At 41.5% G+C, this 21,292-nt stretch overlaps 3 protein-coding genes across 4 annotated transcripts in view; 1 reads left to right on the top strand and 2 right to left on the bottom strand.

Moving 5' to 3' along the window:
- Nucleotides 1-508: 508 nt before the first annotated feature.
- GNG5 (G protein subunit gamma 5) lies at nt 509-5,042 on the top strand. The gene is made up of 3 exons (XM_084211490.1): nt 509-694; nt 1,771-1,926; nt 4,030-5,042. Exons 1-2 carry the CDS (start codon nt 614-616, stop codon nt 1,894-1,896), a joined length of 207 nt encoding a protein of 68 aa, XP_084067616.1. The 5' UTR covers nt 509-613; the 3' UTR covers nt 1,897-1,926; nt 4,030-5,042.
- A 103-nt stretch (nt 5,043-5,145) lies between these two features.
- On the bottom strand, nt 5,146-10,904 carry RPF1 (ribosome production factor 1 homolog). Its single transcript, XM_084211489.1, has 9 exons — nt 10,479-10,904; nt 10,340-10,396; nt 9,147-9,227; nt 8,690-8,785; nt 7,850-8,003; nt 7,235-7,317; nt 6,201-6,382; nt 5,988-6,114; nt 5,146-5,635 (listed from the first exon to the last, which is right to left on the bottom strand). The coding sequence occupies exons 1-9, from the start codon at nt 10,692-10,694 to the stop codon at nt 5,594-5,596; spliced, it is 1,038 nt and encodes a 345-aa protein (XP_084067615.1). The 5' UTR covers nt 10,695-10,904; the 3' UTR covers nt 5,146-5,593.
- Nucleotides 10,905-12,685: 1,781 nt separating this feature from the next.
- Nucleotides 12,686-21,292, bottom strand: part of DNASE2B (deoxyribonuclease 2 beta) — a 42,982-nt gene continuing 34,375 nt past the window's right edge. Inside the window, exons 13-14 of one of the 2 annotated variants that reach the window (XR_014616390.1) lie at nt 20,772-20,995; nt 12,686-19,042 (exon numbers count right to left, since the gene is read on the bottom strand). The gene's annotated coding sequence lies outside the window, so the exon portion shown is untranslated. Of the gene's footprint in view, nt 19,043-20,130; nt 20,996-21,292 lie in introns of those variants that run through there. The other variant, XR_014616391.1, reaches the window with a different exon arrangement.

Below are 21,292 nucleotides of genomic sequence, written 5' to 3'. Positions count from 1 at the left end.
CAGGTGTCTGTGCTTACCAGGTGTCTGTGCTTACCAGGGCACGTGTCTGTGCCTGCAAGCTCCCGCAGATGCCCGGCTGTGACACCCCACCGCTGCCCCGGTCATTCCCCGCCGCAGGCGGGCACAGCGGGCACAGCACGGGTTCCTGCCCTTGCTGCCGCGGGCAGGGAAGAGGCTGCACTCTACAATACCTGATGTCACCCCATCCTGCACTTCGCTGCCGCTCCCGGGCACTTTCTGCAATGAACCAGGATTAGAAAACTGATCCTCCAGGCTGCAGTCAACACTCAAACTGCTAGCACGACCTAAGTTAGGAACTTCATTCACTGCATCTCAAAATGACCGCCAAAAACTTGGAACCCAGTGGGTATGATCCCCAAGATCGCCATCCCGGTGTGAGAGCAGCCTTCCCCTGCAGGCCCCGCCATGGGGGCGCGAAGGCGGGGTTATTTCCGCGCCCGCGGGCGGCTCCCCGTCCCGGGCACACGGAGCGGCCCCGCCCGCCCGCCCGGCCCCGGGTGCGCAGGCGCCGCGGTCCGGGAGTTGTGGCCGCGCCGGGAAGTTGTGCTGGGAGTGCCGCGAGTGCCGAGCCGAGCCCGCCGCCGACCCCGCCATGTCGGGCTCCTCCAACGTGGCGGCCATGAAGAAGGTGGTGCAGCAGCTGCGCCTGGAGGCCAGTGTGACCCGCGTGAAGGTGAGCGCGGAGCCGCGACGGGACGGGACGGGGCGGACGCGCCGCCATTTCACCGCCCCGGGGCCGCGCCCGCCGCGCCGGAGCCGCCGGCTCCCACCTGCCCCGCCCCGCGGACCCGGCTGGGCGGCGGCCACCGGGCTTCTCCCGGGGCTCCGTCGGGGTTCCCCGGCCGAGGCGAGCCCGGATCGGCGGCGCAGCCGCGTGCGCTCCGCCGCCACCCCTGCCGGGGGCTCGGCCGCTGGCTCCCCGCCGCCCCTCGGGCCCGGGGGCCGCCCCCCGGCCGAAGCGCTCCCCGGGGCGATGGACGCGGCCCGCGCTGCCCGTTGGTGCCCTCGGAGCGAGGAGCGCCCTTCCCTCGGGCTCTGCGGAGCGGCCGCCCGAGGCGGGGCGCACAACAGGCTGGGCTGGCCCGGCGCGGCAAGATGGAGATGTCGCTGCCAGGCACACCAAGTGCATTGAACTTGTGCCGCGCCGGGCGAGACCGCGCCTGGCACATGGCAGAGAGACCGGGCAAACTGCAGACACCGAGTGTCAGCCGAAGATGCAACTTTTTGAAACTTCGATCCTTCTATTGTATGAGTTCGGAGTTACAGCAAAGAAAAGCAAGACAAAGAATTTTTCACTGATCAGTTATTAGCAAGGTACAGCGTGCCAAAAACCCCTTATAAGGGTGCTTCATTATCTCGTCCTAAGGATGGCTTTTTCCAAGGAAACCTGAAATGTGAGTTCAGTGGAGTAGAACATGTAAAACCAGACAGTATTTTTGAATTGTTTATGCCAGAACAAGGATCTTCATCTATTTAGTAAAGCCATCTCCAAGGTCTTGCTCATCTGTCACCCTTCATACTTAAAAGTTTACCATGGAAATTAAAACTTCCAAATCAGTTCTCATTCTTACATTGTTCATCTTCTTGTCTTTAAGAAACAAAAAAACTACAATGAAATTAATGCATAAAATCTACATAACCTGTATTGAAGATTAATTTAGTAGCATTCTTTGTACTTTTCAACATAAAAACCACATCCTTGGTGAAGCGTGTTCAGTGAATTCTAATGCCAGCTTTTATTATAACTAGGTTTCTCAAGCTGCAGCTGACTTGAAGCAGTTCTGCCTGCAAAATGCCCAACATGATCCCCTCCTGACGGGAGTATCATCAAGTACAAATCCATTCAGACCCCAGAAAGTTTGTTCATTTTTGTAATTATGTGAACTACTTCAGTATCTTTCAGTGGTAAGTTCTTGAATTACAATTCCTAAACTTTTGTCATTTAAATAAGACAGGCTCTATGAAAGGCACTCAGAAACATCTGACTTGTGCAGCTGGTGTTGGTCTAGATCCCCATTTTTGGTCCCTTCTCCCTTTTTCTGGTCACAGCTCTGTACTGGACATGTGCTGGCCATTGGTATTATGAGCAGCATTTTGCTCATAATGCAGAGCTTCCACCAGTTTGTCTAGCAGAATGGTGGGCCCAGCTACTACTGAGCTGCTGTTTGGACTAACAGTAATTGTGCCATATCTTCCTCTCTATAAGGGTATTATTTCCCTTTTCTCACATAGAATTAATTGCCTGACAGCATATGTGGTGAATCCTGATTGTGGCAGATAAAACAGACTTCAGTTCTTAAGCTTTTAAGGAACAGTTCCAAAAACAGATTAGTGGTGGTGGTCCCCAAGAAGAGCACTGACCACTGTGGGGGGGAGATGCCCTCTCTACCAAAAGAAAAAAGTATGTACTTTTTAAGAAGTATTTACTTTTAAAAGCCCATATGCCACTCAAGTAAGCTAGTACAGGAGTAGCAGTTTAAATAACTAGAAACAGCAGAATACTCGTTTGGATTTTCATTCCAGAGCTTTCATAGGTTCATTAGCACTACTGCTATCACCAGGAAGACTACTCACTCATCTGCCATTTCGGTGACTAGATTTTAGGCTAACCTCTTTAGAAATGTGAGTTTTAGATCCACAATAGTTTCACCAAAATTCAGAAAGTCACAATAACTCGGTTATTTTGACCACAGTAAATATATGATGATTTCACCATGTTCCCTCTCTCTCTCTGTTGCCCCTTGAGGTGGATCTGTTGGAGATGAGAGCACAGACGTTATTTCAAAGCACCTGATACACAGTTAACCATAGTTCCCAATCTTTACAAATCTCATACCGAGTCTTAACCTTGAAAAATTCTGGTTGTGTAGCTGACCTTTATCATCCAAAGAACTGTGGTTGGCTAGATTTAAATTCTGCTGTTAGGCAGCTTTATAGAAGGGTGACCACAGTCAGATTGAAATGTTAAAATTGTTCTCCCCTCAAGCAGACTGTAGAAAAGTTCCAGATATGTGTACTAGCAGAATAAATATGTTTAAAGGCCAGAATAGTAACAGTATAGAAGTTGACCCTTAACTATTTAACAAGCAAAACCACACCTCACATTATTTTGAGCATTGAATTACAACAGTATAACTGAAATGTGCTATAGAGTTCTTGTAGCTTTTAAAGTTACTTTGGTTGTGAATTTTTGCCAATTACTGTTAATTTCAAAAAACCTCTCAGATGCTACTCTAAGTGTAGCTTCAGCTGTAGGCACTAATCCGAGGAAGAAATCAGATCATCTGTAAGCATTATAGACTGAAAACTTACACAAAGCCAAATAAACTGTACTTAATCCATGACACTTAAAATTTCCCACCGAGGTTTGCCAAGGTTAAGAAATTCCTGGATTCCTGGGTGTAGATGTAGGGAAACAATGTTTCCTCTGTCTCACACCACATCTGCATACAAAGGGCATAGAAGGCTTAATATCTTCTTTCTCTGCTACAGCCTTTGGAATGGAACTAATTTCTCTTTGAGTTACACTACCTATATGTGAAACTCCTTCAGTTTGCAGTATCTGTTGCAGGCACTTCCTGAAGTGATTCTTTGTGTTTTCTTGATGAGCCAGTAGTGTTTGTTTGCAGTCAGCACCACCTCACTGAGGAGGAAGTGTAATTTGTTAGTTACACAACAAATTCCCCGCTTTTCAAAGGCAAAATAGAAACCTGGTGTTTTGGTGAGCAGAAGGTGACTGGGAACAGCTTCTTCTATCCTTTCACTTAGCAGTTTGGTTTCAAGGAGACACTAAGCTTTGGTTCTTTTCTAAGAGCTTTGATTATCTTATTGTATCTTTGGCCATGACTTCATTTAAAGTTTATTTTTTAAACTAATAAAACAGCTGTGGGAAAAGAGGCTATATTTTCCATAAACAGTTGTCCATGGCATACTCTGAAATATGTATTCTTTGATTTGCTTCATTCAGCAGTGATACCTTTCTAACTAGATTTTGGTTTTGTTTTTCAGATCTTTTAGCATCTTTTCCTACCTGCTGATGTGTGTATGGGCAGAGTGTCTCAAGGAGCAGCCTTGAAGTCTGTAAAAAAGCTTAGCTTTAACGTGCCAAATCTAACTCTAAAAGTGCTACTGTCGTCAAACTTCTTACCGTCTACCTCTCCAGATGAACTGTATGCTAGTTACGTGTTTCTGTTTCATACGGGAATCAGTTTTATACGCCAAGCAAAAAATAAAAGTGTCTTGACTTAGTCTGGTCTTGAAATTGCTGTAAGACTTGGATTAACTTCCGGGCATGGTGGCACCTCACAGTCAGTGTATCACTCTGTCACAGCTGGAGAGCAGAGAAAAGAGTGTAAATATTCTCTGCTGCTGCAAGTCTGCCTGGGGTTAACAGTCCTTCAGAACAATGAGGCTCCAGCAGTACCATACTTTGAAGCATAACAGAAATAGAACAGAAAAAAAATTGAGACTGTTTATAATTCAGCTGTACAGCTGTGCCATATCATAGACATCACATTAAGACAGAGTAAATTAATCTTAATGAGTAATTCTACCCTAGGAGATAACTTACTCTATGTGCCTTCTTATTCATTAGGTAAATATGAAAAAGCACTTACAGCTGTATATGAAAAGAAAGTAGCTCAAAGAAAACTTGACCTTTTAGCTGCCAGTGAATGTGCCAACTTAAAGCAAAACAGTAGTTTATGTGCAGATAATACAAACTCGAGTGTTGCTGTGGGGCTGAAGAAGGATTTTTAAAATTTTAATGGGGAAAACCCTGCTCAGAGACCTCACATAGTCACTGAGCAGCATTTTTAGATGATAGCTTTATGAATGTCCTGTAAAGGGGTTTTACAAATTCTTTCCCATCCTTTCAACTGCTTTGGGTATACAGACCTCTTGTCAATGTGATACTTCAGAAGAGATGCCTGTAGGAGTTATGCGTATTGTTTTTGTAATTTGAGCAACATGCCTATTTTATGCAAAATGCTAATGAAATAAAATACCATGGATTTCATGGATTGCATACTGCCTTGTCACTGTTCTCTGGACAGGAGAACGTTTTTGGAAAACTCTCCCCATACTCTCAGGAACAGCATACTGTAAGTGAGAAATAAGTTTCAAATATTCATCTCTTACCTGATTAACTGAAGATGTCTGGGTTAACAGAAAAAATAAAATGGAACTGTAAAACTAGAAATATTTTATTTTGAAAATTTCTTTAACCAACATATTTGCTGTCTTTGATGTTGTGAAGCATAATCGGTTTCTACAACACAGCAGCACTTCGGGAAAATCCTTAGTGACAGCTAAATGACAAGTTGCTCAAATACAGCCATAGTTTTTCCTGCTGAACTGGAAAAAGTCACTGTCCTTGTCACGCCGGCTACAAACAGGAAGAGAGGCACATCCTATTGATCTGCTGCTGTAGAAAGTTTTAATGTTTGCTGTTTGTTCGTCTTTCTGCAGACAGATATTGTTCAGTATCATTATCATTATTTAGTAGTCCAAGATCATCCATAGTTCAAAGCAGCTGCTGTATTCCTGGTCACCAGCAATTGGCAGATTTCACTTACAAGTGGAATTTTCTTCTACTTGTATCCATTTCTCGACGCTGAAATTTAAAAGGAAAGTTGTTTACCAAAAAGTTCATGCAAAAGGAAGAAACACAAACAAGGATGACCACTGCTTTTTATAGCAGGGCAGACAGTGAAATGTAGTTACTGTACAGTAGAGTTGCAAATAAGTAGTTATGGTATATTGACATTCATTGTCCTTGCTATTTTTATTTTTTACTTGAAATACAGCAGGATGTTTCTGCTTTGCATGACTCTCAAGATATACCTCTAAATACTTAAATACTTCAACACTGAGAACTGCATTTATACCGCTTTTCTAGGTAAGATTTTTGGTTACATTTCATGTTAGCCTCCCCAAGCAGGACAATTATCATTACTAAGACATACCTTATGAATCCATTCATATTCTCCAAATTTGGAATCAAAGGTTCCTTTTTGAAGTGACCTCAACTTCAATGTAAAACGTGGCCCAAGTTCTTGAATTCCCACTTTCTTTTCACTCTTGAAGATATATCTTGGGGAAGGAAAGAATGAAAATTAGAAATTTAGTTACAAGAGTATTCTCTCTCACTTGTAAATGAGTATTGTGGAAAATGTCACCTGTGGAATCTGAAAAAGATGTAGTCTCTCTGGTTGTGAAATGTAGCTACTTGTCTTCCAATGAACTGAGGATCGTGTGGGAAGAGAGCAGCAAACATGCGGCCAATGGAATGGCCGAGCCGTGTTGTGAAATTATTCAGGATCACTTCAGGGACGTGTTCCGTGGGCTCCTTCCCTTTCCGCTGAAATCAGAGTAATAATGCAAAGAACAGACTGAATGCAAAACGGATTTTAATGCATTACCAAAGAAGTGTTTGAAATAGGAAGACAGGGCCAAAACCACACATCATTCTTTCAAACACAACCTAAGTTCATAAACGTGTAAAGGAGCAGCTGGTAACATAACGATCTTTAGTTCAACCATATAAATTCAATGAAAATGCACAAATATTTTTACGTTTTCTCCTGCACCATCTTTTACTCTTAGCAGAACCTGTTATAGTAGACAATGCACTCTACCTATCATAGGAGTATTCCCTCTGTACTCCTACCAACTAGGGATATATGGGACTGAGAGCATATGGGCTTTCTTTAATAAAAACTAATTAGAGATTACTTATTTCAAAGAAGAAAACCCATTTTACTGCAAATTACCTAGGGCTAAGTATGCAATACTAGGAAGAGGTGACAGGCCTATAGGAACAAGAAGAACTAGGTTTTATTCAAGACAGACTACATCTAATGAAACCATTTACACTGCTGATTTTATATGCCCTATTGTGTGTATGCTAGACATGGGGTATTTCCTACTGATGTAGGTTATCATCTGCCATTTAATGACATGATTTTAAAAACACTGGGCAGATTATGAAACACTTGGCAGTTAAAGAAATACAGCAAATAAGCTTGAAAATGGAAATATGCCACTTAGGAAGACTACACTAGTCCTTAGCCTCCTGTTAGCTTACCAAAGAAACACATTTACAAGATCAAGCTGAATCATATCAAAATGCAGTTTTGACAGTTGAAGTAGACTGGATGTATTGATCATTAACCAACAGATAACCCATTTTTCAAATTTTTTGGACTCTCACCTTTATTTCTTTACGCAAACGCACACTACTCATTCTAAAATGAGCAGTTGGACCATCAGGCAGGTGACTTAAAACAAGACCATCTGTGCACCAAGTTAAAAAAAAAGGCTGGTAAAATCGAGCACATAATTTACAGAGGAACATTCAATGCAAAATGCAGTATTACACCAGAGGTTTAGATCCATAATCTATGCCCAAGGTTTTGTTGTACTTTAAAACATACATTCCCAAACTAGTTAACTAGCTTTCTGAAGGAAGTCCGTTACATGCCAACAAGGGCTATCCTCTATTGCTTTTTCATTTAATGAATTTGTAATGTTTTATCTAGCCAGGAAATAAAAAAGGATCTTCCTGGTCAGAAAAACTTGTTGATTAATCAAACTGTGAAATTTACTGAAATAATAACAGTGCTTAACCATGCACTACAAACAACAAAAAAGCGCCAACACTTTGCTTAATAAGTCCAGGTTCCATTAGCCATCAGACACTCAAGTTGGCACACTTATTTTTAGCTCTGTAACTTGCACTGTGAAGAGAAAGAAAACGGAATAAAGTAGATCTCTGATGCACACGACAGAATTGTTTCCTTTCCCTGAAAAATACACAAAAGGATACTTGGTATTTTGCGATCTTCATTAATGACAATTAAATCCGTGAAGTCCCTTGCAATGCACTGTGGAATGATTCTTTTCAAAGCCAGCCCTCTTCGGTAGAAGACATGTGAGTTGGGTATGACAGTAGCCAGCTGCTCACAGAATCTCACTGTTCTCTGCAAAACAGGGGAGTTAAATTGCAGTGTGCAGAATTCAGCTGCTAGGAGAACAGAGCGTTGGTCATTCCAACTACACTCCCTGAGCATATATTACTTCCAGTATCTCTATCAAGATCTGAAAATAAGCTATTAAATTACTTCATTCAGTTAGTGCAAAAAAATGTATTTGCAGTAAAGAATGCAGCACACCAAGATTTTTTAAGGACTTCTTTTTCCCCTTCCTCCATCACCGGAAAGCAGGGAAATGCAAAAAGCTTACATCATCATTTATAAAGGATACTGGTTTACAAAAAGTTCACAGCATCTCAAAATACAATATAACTATTTCTTCATGAAGTCATGTCTTGAGTTTTCAGATAAACTGTTTGAGGTGTATTTTTTCTTATTTTTAAAGCAATTTCTTTTATGGTTTTCAAAAATGTCAGTAATCTCTTCAATCAGGCAGTGCTGATCATTTCCATACAAGAACACATGCACAAGGTTGGGGTTTTTTAAATGGAGGAAACAAACAGTGCTGGAGAAACCAATGGATCACATACACGTACAAGGTTATTGTTGGGCACTAAATAAAATGACAGAAAAAATCCATGTGAATGCTATTATCCTCAGTTTTAATGTAACAATCATAGGATGAAAACCCTGGTACCTTATAACCATTTGGTTTCCAAGTGAAACATACGTACCCCACGAGGCCGGTCTGATGTTGTAATAAGAATTTTGGGAACAGTCTGTCTATTAAAGTATGGTGCAAATTCATCAGTTGCTTCATCAAAAGCAACCTGGAAGAACAGAAGTTTTGTTAAATCCACCATGTACAAAATACTTGAGGAATAAGTGTTCAATGTGATCTAAATTGTAAATCACAAGATCTATTTTGTCATTAATCACCCGAAGGCGTGTGGTTTTCACGTTGTTAAGAATTTAGTGTGATGAACACGGGCAGCTTTTACTACCAATATCAGTATAGCAATTATTTAATACAGATAATGAGAGAATGACATCACCCCTTAGTAAACCCATTATGTTTAAAAAGTAATTCATCAACAATTTAACAGGAAAGTGGGGATTATTCAGTTTCATCAATCAGTTTATGTCCCTTGTTAGAACAACAATGGTTAACTTATTAGCACATGCAGTTACCTCTTCATCATTGGGATCTACAGTGGTTTCATCATACACTCGTTGATTTTCAATAGTCTTTGGTACAGCTTTTGGAGGTGCCTAAAACACATAAAGTTTATTAACATAACATATTGATGTCATTATTAAATGCACTGCAAACACCACATTCATACTACCACAATATTGTTTGTGTTTCTACACAGAACTGCAAGTATTATTTACTTGATGCCACTTTTAAAAAAGAAGTTATATAACTTTAATTAAAATATGCTCAGCTTATGGGACACCAGAGAGCATCAGATGCAGAGAAGTACCACTGGAACAATGTCACTTCTCAAAGCAAAACAAAAAACCAGGGGAACTTTCTTTCCATTTTTATTTCTTCTGTGGAAGAAAAGGATTCTGCTTTCAACTGCAACATATTTTAACCTTGATATCTAGAATTTAATGACTAATAGCCTTTAATATTTACCCTGTTAACTTACACTACCCTAGTGAGACTATTGTAATACAGGAACTCACATCTGACTATCTTCAATCAGTCCAGGAAGGAAGCAAAACCTTTGCTCACAGCTACACTTGGAATCCAGCAGAAAACTGGTCTGGGCATGGTTTGGTCAGCTCTGATTGTTTTAATCTACACAAAAATTAACATTGGAGTATAATTCCTAACAATATCAACACAAATGCCACAGCAATCACATCAGAGACAACTTTTCAGGAGTGGTTTTATGTCATTAAGTTTGAAACTCATCCTACCTGTTTATAGCATCATTTTAACACAGGAGCAACAAGATTTCTGAAATCAGCTGTTTGATACCTCTGCTAGACAACAGTGTCTCTGAAGGCTACCACAGCCAGCGAGGACAGAGAGCATACAATCACAGAATGGTTTGGCTGGAAGGGACCTTTAAAGGCCATCTATTCGAGTGCAGTGAGCAGGGACATCTTGGACCAGACCAGGCTGCTCTGGGCCCCTCCAAGCTGGTCTTGAACCTGTCCAGGGATGAGGCATCCGCCACCTCTCTAGGCATCCTGTTGCAGTGTTTTATCACCCTCACTCTATTCACTGCTCCGCTTCCCTGAAGTCTGTGGAGAAACTCTCTGGCTCACGAAGCTGAGGAGGCCCAGCTCCGGGCAGAGCTGCAGCACCCTCACCCTGGCGAGCAGGGCCTCGCCGCCACGCCGGCTCCTGCGGCCGGAACCCTTACTTTGTCTCCGAGAGCCTCTCGCTCCTTCCTCCGCTTCTTCTTGAGGGCCAACTTCTCCTGCGGGCAGAGGAACAGCGCTCCGTTAGCCAGACCCGCCAGGCCCGGGCCTCCCCCACCCCCCGGCAACAGCCCGCCCCACCTTCCTCTGCTGCTGCTTCCAGCGAAGGAACATGAAGTGCCGACGCTGTTTGTTCTTGATCTCGGACACGCTGAAGGTGGGCGGGAAGAGCACCCGCTCCGGGGCGGGCGGGCCGGCGCCATCCCCCGGCACGGAGCCGCTGCCCTCGCCCGCCATGGCCGTGCTGCCGCGGGGCGGGGCCGGCCCCTCACCCTTGGCCTCTGCCCCGCCGCGCATGCGCTGCACGGGGCGCGGGCGGCGGGCGGGTGCGCTCCGGGCGGGGAGGGCGTGCTGCGCTCACCGTCACGGAGCGTTCCGGGGCGGAAGGGACCGGGAGCATCATCCGGCCAGCTCCTCGCCCTGCTCAGGACCCCGGCAGTCACACCATGTGCCAGAGCATTGTCCAAACACGTCTTGAACTCCGGCAGGCTGGTGTGGTCACCGCTGTCCTGGGGAGCTGTTCAGTGCCCAGACACCCTCTGGGCAAAGGCTTCTCCTGATATCCAACCTAAGCCTGCCCTGACTCAGCCCCAGGCCATTCCCTCGGGTCCTGTCCCTGCTCACGGAGCAGAGATCAGTGCCTGCTGCTCCTCCTCCCCTCCCGAGGAAGTTGTGGCTGCAGTGAGGTCTGCCCTCAGTCTCCTCCAGGCTGCACAGACCCAGTGCCCCCACTGCTCCTCACAGCTTCCCCTCGAGGCCTTCACCACCTTTGTTGCCCTCCTCTGGACACTCTCTAATAGTTTCATGTCTTACGCTGTGGTGCCCAAAACTGCGCACAATGCTCGAGGCTGAGCGCAGAGCAGTCACCTCCCTCGACCCACCACATGTACGGGCTCATTGCTCAGCAGACAGCGAACCTGGAGATAAAATCAGTGTATTTCATAGGGGTTATTGCTGCAGTGTTTTTTATAAACCGAGGTAGCTGTCAAAGGGGGAAGCTTTGAGCAAAGGTGGCACATTGATGGGTTTACATTACTGCAGGTAACATCGTGGCCCAGCAGTGCCTGTGCACACTTTCACATTCAGACCTTTGCTCACAGTGACCTCAGTTTTGGGAAGCACCTCTTTATTAGGAACCATAGGGGTTTTGATGAAAATGTTCCCAAAAGTTGTTTTTGTTCCATTAAAGTCTGTTTAAAACTTGATGTTAAAATGAAACAAGGACTCCTACAGCAAATTAGAGATTCAATTTACGTAAAGTCAGAATTGAATTTTTCTATTCCTGAGCTGATTTTCATGCTTAGAGATATGCAAATGCTTCTGCACAGCAAAGACTACACAGTGTTTTATAGAAATTGAGTACTCAGGGATTTGGGGGGACCTGTTCTAAATTGGAGACATTTTTAAACTCAGACTGCAAAATTCTGAGCCTCAACGGGACTGCTTAGTTCCATTTGTCCCAAGCATTTTTGCAAAGCTTGATGTCTACTAATTTTATATACAAGTACCATTTGTCTTTACTATGTTTCTCTCCTTAGAAAAGGGAAAAAGAAATCTGTTAACATAAATATAGGAAGATAATGAAGAAAAAAAAACTAGAAATAACCAGAATAATAGAGAATATCTTAGGCCTTGTTCTGTCCTATAAACAAATTTTGTTCTGCAACTCAACTTGCTTCACTGAGATTATTCTGCTTAACACAGAAATGAAAGATCAAAGGCCTCATTATGCACAATCCCATATATTTCTGGCCTCGCTCCCATTTTTGTCAAGAGAAAATATTTCAGCTATCCTTACTGCCTTAAGGATAAGTAGTTTCCATGGTAATTGAGGTTGAGAGGATTTTGTTGAGAATATGTTAACCAAGGACTGCTGTAACTTTATCTCTCTAGCTGATGCAGATGTCAGAGATTGCAAGGTTATTTCTCAAAGTCATTAGCAGAGATTTCCATCACTGCTATTAGCAGAGCATACAGCAAGTTCTGTGCTGTTTGTAGTTCCAGTTTGCAATGCTGTTTTTGTTGGGATCACTGAGTGCTTACATGAGGAAAAAACATATTATCTTTCTCCCTCCTAGCAAGAGGGATGACAACCTCCTAATATTATTCAAATACCTTTCTTCCAAGGACTCAGAGGAACAAAATAATGACACACAATAATACAAGAACTTCTTAGGGCAGGGGAGGGACAACGACAAGACACCGGAAACACACTGAGGATTTGGTAGAGATCACTGACAAGGTACAATTATAACTTCAATAGAAGGCCCAACTAATAAATGCATGCATAGTATTACTTTAGTTTTTTCATAGAAGTTCCAGGGTCTTTTTTAGCAATGAACTCAGTTCTGTGCAAATAACAATTTTTACCAGGATACTCTTATTTTACAACTTAAGTAGCATTGCAAAAAAACCTTTTGGAAGGTAAAAAGTCTTTTGGAAGAAGCTGCTTGGTTAAAAACAAAACAACTGGGGAAAAAACCACCAAAACCCAAACAATCCCCCACTCACCCATACAAAACCCCTCAACAAGCAAGTTCTCTGTAATATAGTGATGAATGAAGACATTGATTCCACGTCAGCACTTAGAAATTTTGGAGGAAAACTTCTGTAAATTAACCCAGCTCAGTAGTGAAGCATCATTTCATGTTGTATCAATAGAGTACTGTTTTGGTTTTTTCTGTTCTGTCATTTCAAAAAATTGAAAGAAACACTTTGAGATTAAGTCAAAATGACAAAAAATCATCTGGGGAAAGGATATTAAGTAAGAAAATATAGAAAGTGGTGAGAAAAGAGGGCAAGGTACCTTTGGATTCAATAATTTAGAGAACTGTTTTGGAGGTGTGGGGTTTTCTTCTTTTTCTTTTTGTTGTTTTTTTTGGGGGGGGTGTTGGTTCGTTGGTTTTGGTTTTGTTTGTTTGTTTTTATGTAATAACCATCATTTTGCTATTTTCCTGTTTTGTTTTTTTTTTTTAAATTTGCTTTCCTGAAGGTTGAGAGCACATACTACTTGTCTCTTTCCCTCCACAGTGCTGTGTAGATAATGAAGTGGAACTCCGAAGGTCTGGTTTTGTTATGCCTGTAAGCACCTCAGCCTTGAGACTGCAGAGCAGCTTTGATCACATCTGAACCCTCAGCAGGCCCCTCATCCTCACTCACAGCTTCTCTCTGCTAGGTGTCCCAGGGGCTGCTGAACACCATGGAATGTGCAGCAGAGTTAGTGACAGTGGCTTTGCTTAACTCATAGTTGAAGAGTTGAAGAAGGATACAGAAGACAGGACTTTCCAGGCTCTGGAGATTATCATCTTACCTGTCAATGGAACACTAAAACCACAAGCCTGCAGGTTTTTCTGAGGTGAGAAGTGTCTTCATTCTTCCAGCTGAGGCTACTGCTGTGTGTCAAATAAGATCTAGAAAATGCTGAATCAAATAGCTAGGCTGGGCACTCTCCTTGTGAAGGGAAACAGGATTTGACTAATGGCCAGATCTCAGTACTCTCCCTGTAGTTTTCTTTAAAAGTTACACAGCAAAAACAAGTTATAGAGAATGAATTGTAATCAGCTTCAGTTTCTCTGTGTATGCTCTCATCTCTGAGCTGAAGAGTCTCGTTCCATCTACACTCCTGGCCTGATGCTCTGCTGGGCTTTTTGCACAGTGAAGAATGAACAATGTGGCCTCACCAGGGTGGAATAGTCAGAGTGGTGCTCTGGGAGATGCTCCTGTGGCAGGAGAATCTGTCTTTGAGCCCACTTCTCTTCAGATGAGGAAAGACTTGGGCATGGGCCCACCACAATATGCTGTCCTATGAAAGATGGGCATCCATGCCATCATTTTCTGAGAGAAAGCCTGCAATTGTGTTTTGTGGACAGCCTAAGCCAGTGGTGCTTGGTGTGTATTATTGTACCAAGCCATCTGGGGCCTCCACTGTAGAATAGTCTCTTGTTCACCCAACTAGGAGTAAGCACAAAATAAATGCTGAACTGCTTAGCTCTCTCCACATTGCTCCCAGACTCAGGCATACCCAAAGCTATTTCTCCAGGAGTGCATTTCAATAAATTACCAGGTGACTATGCAGGAAGTGTGTGGGTAGTTTTTCAGGTCATCTGTTTGAGACTTACAGGCTTGCATTCCTTAGTGGATCTTGTCTACAGTCTTTTAATTTCAGTGTTTTCAGTCACCCAGGGCAATCTCTCTAATGGATAAAATGGGTATCATGCATAATAAAGTTGGTATTGTTTAATAATTCAGGATGGACACTAGGTCTTACTATATGCTCTCAATACCCTGTCCTCATCCCATAACACAACACCAAAAAATTTATTTTCATATGCTTTTCTGGGTTGCTCTTCTTTACAGTACCTGAGCTGTGTATGAACATTAAGATGCTTATTGGAAAGAGGGCATGATGTCCATTATACAGATGGGAAAATTAAACTAGTCTGTCAAAACAAAATTTATCAAACACACTTAGAATGGCCAGTGTAAGACACCTAAAGATTATTTTACAAATATTTAGCACCATGTGTTCAAACCACAGCTATATTCAATTAGATTCACAATTAATGTCTGCATGCTCAGGATCATTCCAGATACCAGATTTCAGGTACATTACCCAGCAAATGAGGAATGCAGAGTGTTCAAAAAAATTTGGTGTACTGTGGGTCAATAAGGAGACCAAATGAATTTTTTTAGTTTTCATTCTGTAGTGCTCTTGCTTTTTAAAGTTTCTTTACAATCTTCACACTTTTGTGTAAGAAGTCCTAGGTTTAGGAAAGAAAACAATGGTAAAAAAGAACAAAGACCCCTCTGAATAGCAGTTTTATCTTCCTGAGTATTGACACCCCTGCTCACAAAAAGTATCACATCTGAACAAGCAGGCTGAGAATGCCATTAAAAAGGACATTAAGAGTTATAACCCCTGTACAGGTCCCTGAGGAGCACCATTAGTAACCAGCCTCCTTTTTATGTGGAGTTAGCACTGCTGATCAACACCTGTTCCACTGCACAGCCCAGCTGATCACCCATCCACCTTGTTCATTTTTCCACTCCCTATTTCACCCATTTGACTGCAGGGACACCATGGGAGTCCATGCTGAAGGCCTCCTTAAAGTCGGGGTCAACAGCAAGTCCTGCTCTTCCTCTTCTGTTGAGCCAGTCTTCCCATCAAAGGCCCTTGGCAAGGCCACATTGCACCACCGTTCTCAGTCACCTTGGTGTCCATCCAGTGCTAGGAAATGTGTTCAGCAGTGTTTGCTCCACACTCATGCTGGGACAGAGGTGAGGCTGCAGACCTATAGCTCCCTGGCTCTCCCCTCCTGCTCTTCTTGAAGCTGCAGCAGCTCATAGTGCAACCTTCCTGCTGAAACACTGTGCAAAGAGTAGTGATGTGTTCGAGTGCTCAAACATCTCAGAGCGTGTGTGTGGTTATGTGCATGTGAGAAAGCAAAAGAAGCAAAGCTTTTGGAAGCCTGACTGAGCAAGATTTGCATAATCTAAAGAAGAATTAAGCAAAAGAGAGGATTTAAAAAAGAAGGCATCTTATAAGGAATTCTTGCAAAAAAACCTTGCAAATGTATTATTTAAAAATTATGGAAATTCCATATTCTGCTGCATCTGGCTGTCCAGTTTTCAACTCACTTGAGTTTAAAAAAATGACTTTATGTATGGATACCAACAGAGTAGTAAACATGTGATTATAACCAACATAATAATTTTTTCCCACAAGACTTATCAAGATGGCATAGCTGGCCATTATCTTAATCTGGACAGATTGGCCTGGCTAGTACTGGGTGTTTGATTTACTACAAGTGTGTCAGCACTTCTGGTTAGTAGATTTAAAATATTAGGTAATGCATTACTTGTATATAAGCTGGAAAAAAAAAAAAAAGATCATGGCAGTTCTGGAGTTCCAAGTGTCCCGTGTAGAAAACTGGAATACTTCCCCAAATAGAAATTCTATGGACAATAAAGTTGTATTTTTGACACAATTAGACTTTTTGAGAAGTTTATCCAATAGTTACCCATGGCAAAGTACTGAAGAAGCATCTACTGTTTCCAACCTGGTATTTTGCTGAATTCATTGTGCTGCTTCTGGAGATCCCTACCCTTTTCTAAAGAATTATCCTGTAAAAGGGAAGATAGTCAATGGCAACATTTCATCAGCCTTGTGGGTATGTAGAAAAACTTGTGTTTCTTGGGAGGTGTGGCTCTCTTTGCAGAAAGTGGTGCTTGTATCTTTCTGCTGGTGCAATTACACATAGCTTGGGCTGCCTTAATAAAACACTCCTTCATGTATAGAATAAGAAGGAGTTAATCCAAGATTAGAGTATGACTTATTTCTAGGCAGATATTTCTCAGAATATGCTACCTTGTGTTTTCATTTTATTTATTTAATTCCTGTTATTTTATATTAAGGCATATTTGTGTAGTAGTGGAATAATTTTGCTGAAATAAATAGAGCTTGGTATAACCAATAATTTTGCTTCTTTTTCTGGATGCAGTTTCCCCACAGATAGAGAAGAATTATCTCCCTGTTCAAAATTATTGCAACATAATTTGTAGGTGCTACTACAGAAATAAGGTGATTATTTTATTACAAAGTAAAAGGTGTCCAGTGAAACTGTCATTCCCTTCCCCTTGAAGACTGCTCTTAACTCCATGGTTTCAACGCACATTTTATTGAGGATAAGCAAAATATTGCTTAAATATTCCGCTGTTTTAACACATTTCAGTGTCTGGCTATATTACACTTGGCTCTTAGTATATACTTTACATTTTAAATTGAGAAAAATAGTCAGGTTCATTTTTTTACTTGGCATTATTAATAAGTGAGAAATATTTATAAATAGCTAGTGACAGATACTAGTTATTTTACAAATTTTAAGATAATCTTGTGTAAGAAACAGAAGTTGTAAAGTGATACATGATAAGAAATTAGTCCACAATGCTCCCAGAATCTAGGTGAGTTAACCTGAACAATGTTCATTTTAGTACAGTTAAGTGCAGGCTAATACTGCTAGGAAAGAAAGACATAATTTAGTTACCTGAGGGAGGGCTGCATCATGAAAAGGAGTGAATGCAGTTAGGGACACACAGAAATGCCATCCTTGTGAATGCATGTGGGGAGCACTGCAGCAATGGGGATTTTGTTGGTGGAGCAGCAGGTCTTGCCCTGATACTGAGACAAAAACTGAGAAACTGGTTAAGCAGAACTGTGTGGGTTGCTTTGGGATCTAGAAGCCCTTTTTACAGAAGAGACTTAAGCTTCATCTCTTTGGTCCATTAATGAATCAGGGAAGAGCTAACTCACCTGAAATTACATGAATAATCATAGAAATCTTCGGTTTAACAGACAAATCTTTTAGAAGATGCAATGTTTCAAAACTGAGTCAAGAGATCTTTTTTGATTAAAAACCAAAATCAAAACAAACAGGAAACCCCTTGAATTAATTAAGCCCTGGGAAACAAATTGATAGGTAGGTCTGTGAAGTATTGTTTTTCACACAAATTCTTTAAACCAAGGTGGTGGATTTTTTTTTTCCAAAGGACACATCCCTCCATCTAATTATCACCTGTACCATGCAAAAGGTCAGGCTGGGGACCTGTGGTTTTTTCTTCTGGCCTGAAAACCTATGATGCTATGAAACCTCAAAATGAAGTAGAAAAAGCCCTTTCAAATGTTTTATAAGAATTGTAGAATATCTTCCATAATATTCATATGGTAGGGGGTTAGACACTTCAATGAATGGACTTTTAAAATATTTTTACAGGCTACATTTTAGCTACATTAAAGTTGCATTTTTTTCCGATTTGTATTGCTATATTTTGATTAATAGCCATTAGAATTGCAGTATTTCTTTTATTTTAGCTACCAAGCCCCTTTCCCTGGATAAGATTGTTTTTCTTTATTGGTTTATCAAATCCTTTCAGACTGATATTTCAATGTTGTGCGTTTACCTCAGGATATCTTTCTGGAAAGTGTATTCTGTATTTGGCAGTGATCATAAAAAACATCAAAAGCAAAATTATTGAAGCCAATAAAAACAAATGCTAGTGCAAGAAGTAGTTCCAAAATGTGGGGACAGAGTGGTAGGCTGATATGAAGATTTACAAGATTTCTTTCTCTTTTATGTCACAAACTCCCAGTAACTGTATTTTTTTCTTATGTGTTGATAAAATATGCGCATACTTTTGGACATTTTAAAGTGCTAATCACAAAATAACAAAGATAAAAGCAATGTAAGACATTTATCTTGCAACGTATAATCCCAGTGTAAGATAAACTCTTTTTTTCCAGCATGCATATGTAGCTCTTATTACTGAGACTCAAGCTGCACATAATTATTGGTAACAGAAAAACACTGGCGTTTACCTCCCACACACAACGCCACACCTTACCCTCCAGGAAATCCAGAGAGCTTCCTAAGAATTATTTCTAGCTGTGGCCTAGATTTCAGCCTCTTTTGTATAATTTTACAGTGGAAGCTTGTCAGAGCCAATCCTGACTGGTGCACAGGGTTTGACTGAACAAAGAAATGAAACTCATAATGAAATTTGGTCTTACATTGGGCCTTCTATCACAGGATCTCTTCTGCTTGGTCTGCACGGTTCAACAAGTTTGATGCTTACCCGACACAGACTGTTCTCTGCAGGAGGAGAGAGAGGACAGAATTAAAAGCACATTTCAGTAAAAGTTACATGCAAATTGACAAGGAAGGATTAACTAAAATAATATTTCCTTTGTCTGTATTTCCAAATCCCAAACCACTTTTTACTCCCGCTTGGAAAAATACTTTATTTCCTAAGCTCGCATGGAATTATTTATGAAAGAGAAGGCATGCATGGTTACCTTTGGCAGGAGAGAGTCATACTCAGTGGTTCAAACCCTGTTTTTTTATTTTGCCAGGCAACTTTTAGATACGTCTGGAAAGAAATGACAGCATTCAATGTGATCCCAGGAATCTATCCATCAGCTGACAATGCATGGCCATGGCCTCCGTCACTCAGCCTCACACGGAAATGTGCAGTACTGTAGTGCCAGTATGGGATTCAGGAGATCTGTCCTGTCCTCAGTCTCTTTCTTCACAATTACTTTGTGGTAAGCTCTGATACATCCCTTTGAACCTTATTCTTCTACAAAATCACTGAGAGAGCATTTTTGCCTTATACAAATAAAGAAGCAGAATATATATTTCAGAAAGAACAAGGCCCCAGCAAATCTCCTAGGAAGTCCTCTGCTGGAAAGCAAAGTCACTGAAATGGAATTTTATCAGATCACAATTGCTACTTCTCTGCCATGGTGACCAGAATATGGAAAGTAACTCTTGATTGCCCAAGCAAGTAAATATTGAGAAAGGATAAAGAGATTTATACTTCATCTTTATCTGGTACCAATGCAAGGAAAGGTGGAATGTTGTTCAGGACCTGGGTCCTAAATTCAAAAGAGTGATGAAAAAGTAGAAGGATTTCATAGATAGAGATGAGACATGATTAAAGGATACTCTCCTTCTAATGTGGGGTTCGAGGAGTTCCACCTACTTAGCTTATCAAAGAGAAAGTTAATGGGGGCCCTTTATGTACCATTCTATGGTGTAAATATTCATTTAAAAATCCATGCCTTAGCTCAGGCAGACAAAGATCCAAGACTTGCAATCTTAATTTATAGTTACCCATAATAAATCATTGAGAGGGTTACCAAGAATTATAGTAAATTTTCTGTTGATATTTATATCAAGATATATGTGCCCCCCTTAAGATGATACAATCTAGTTCGGACAGGATGAGTTCAGGAAAATCTGCTCTCCATTATGCCAGAAGTCAGACTAGAAGATCACACAGGTCATATCAGGCTTTCTAATCTGTTAATTAGATAGTTTATATAAATTCAGATTAGTTGGGCCTGTGATTTTAATAAGCAGTGTCTTTAATGGTTCGTGTTTGACTGCAGCCTCACGTAATCTCAGTTGGTTCTTACGGTGTGTGTGTGGTGGGACTCTGTCATTCTACCAGCACCTCCACCTTCCTCCTCAAGTGTTGCATCATTAGCTTGTTACACAGCCTGCAGGGTTGATACTGCTGATATGACACCAACCTCAAAGTCATTAAGAGACAGAGTGATGGCATTGCTGGAGCTCCCAACAAAACTGCTCTAGATCCTGCACACAAGTTATTTATCTAGACCAAATTCTGTTATACAGTTTTTAAATCCTAAGTAGAATATAGTGCTCAAATTATTGTAGTCTCTTTACAGGCCTTTGTTGAGGATTTTTAGCATGTCATTCTAGATTTATTTTTTTTTTTACAACTACATGTATAATTTTCCAAGTTTTTATCCAGGCTGAGGCTAATATTTAAAAAAAAAAGTTTTGTTCTCACCTATTCTTTCAGCCGTATTTTGCTCGGTAGTCCTGGGAACAGCCTGCTCCCCTGGCAAGGATTAACCACACCCGTTGGGCATGCTGTTGTTTCCCTGGGCACCCCTTCAGCTTTGCATGGAGAGCAGCATGTCTTCAGCACCTTCTCATCAGGAAGCAGTCCATCCTTTAGGAGACACTACGATTTCCTTTCCTTTGGGCTCAGGATCTTTCATTCCTTCAAGCCTGTTGGCAGAAATTAAAAGGGAAACCTCTGCTGTTTCAGGTGAGATGTCAGTGCAATGCCCTCACCCACTGGCTGAGTTTCTGGGTATTATTCTGCCTTAGGAAGAAGCCGGCACTCCACAGCTCTGCAGTTCAAAACTCTTTGAAAAGTGCTGTTCCCTTCCTGTTTACATGCATAAATTGCTTCCATTTTTCTCATTTCAAAAAGCAAGGTGCAGAAGATAACTCTCTTCACTCTTTTTATTTTGCCATGTTTTGATGCCAGTTAAGCTCCTGCTAACTCCCTGAATCCTCTGG

This window comes from Fringilla coelebs (assembly GCF_963513975.1).
Source record: "Fringilla coelebs genome assembly, chromosome: 9".
In the NCBI taxonomy this organism is placed as follows: Eukaryota; Metazoa; Chordata; class Aves; order Passeriformes; family Fringillidae; genus Fringilla; species Fringilla coelebs.
The sequence above is the reverse complement of the archived record's forward strand: the minus strand, read 5'-3'. Positions and strand labels throughout refer to the sequence as shown.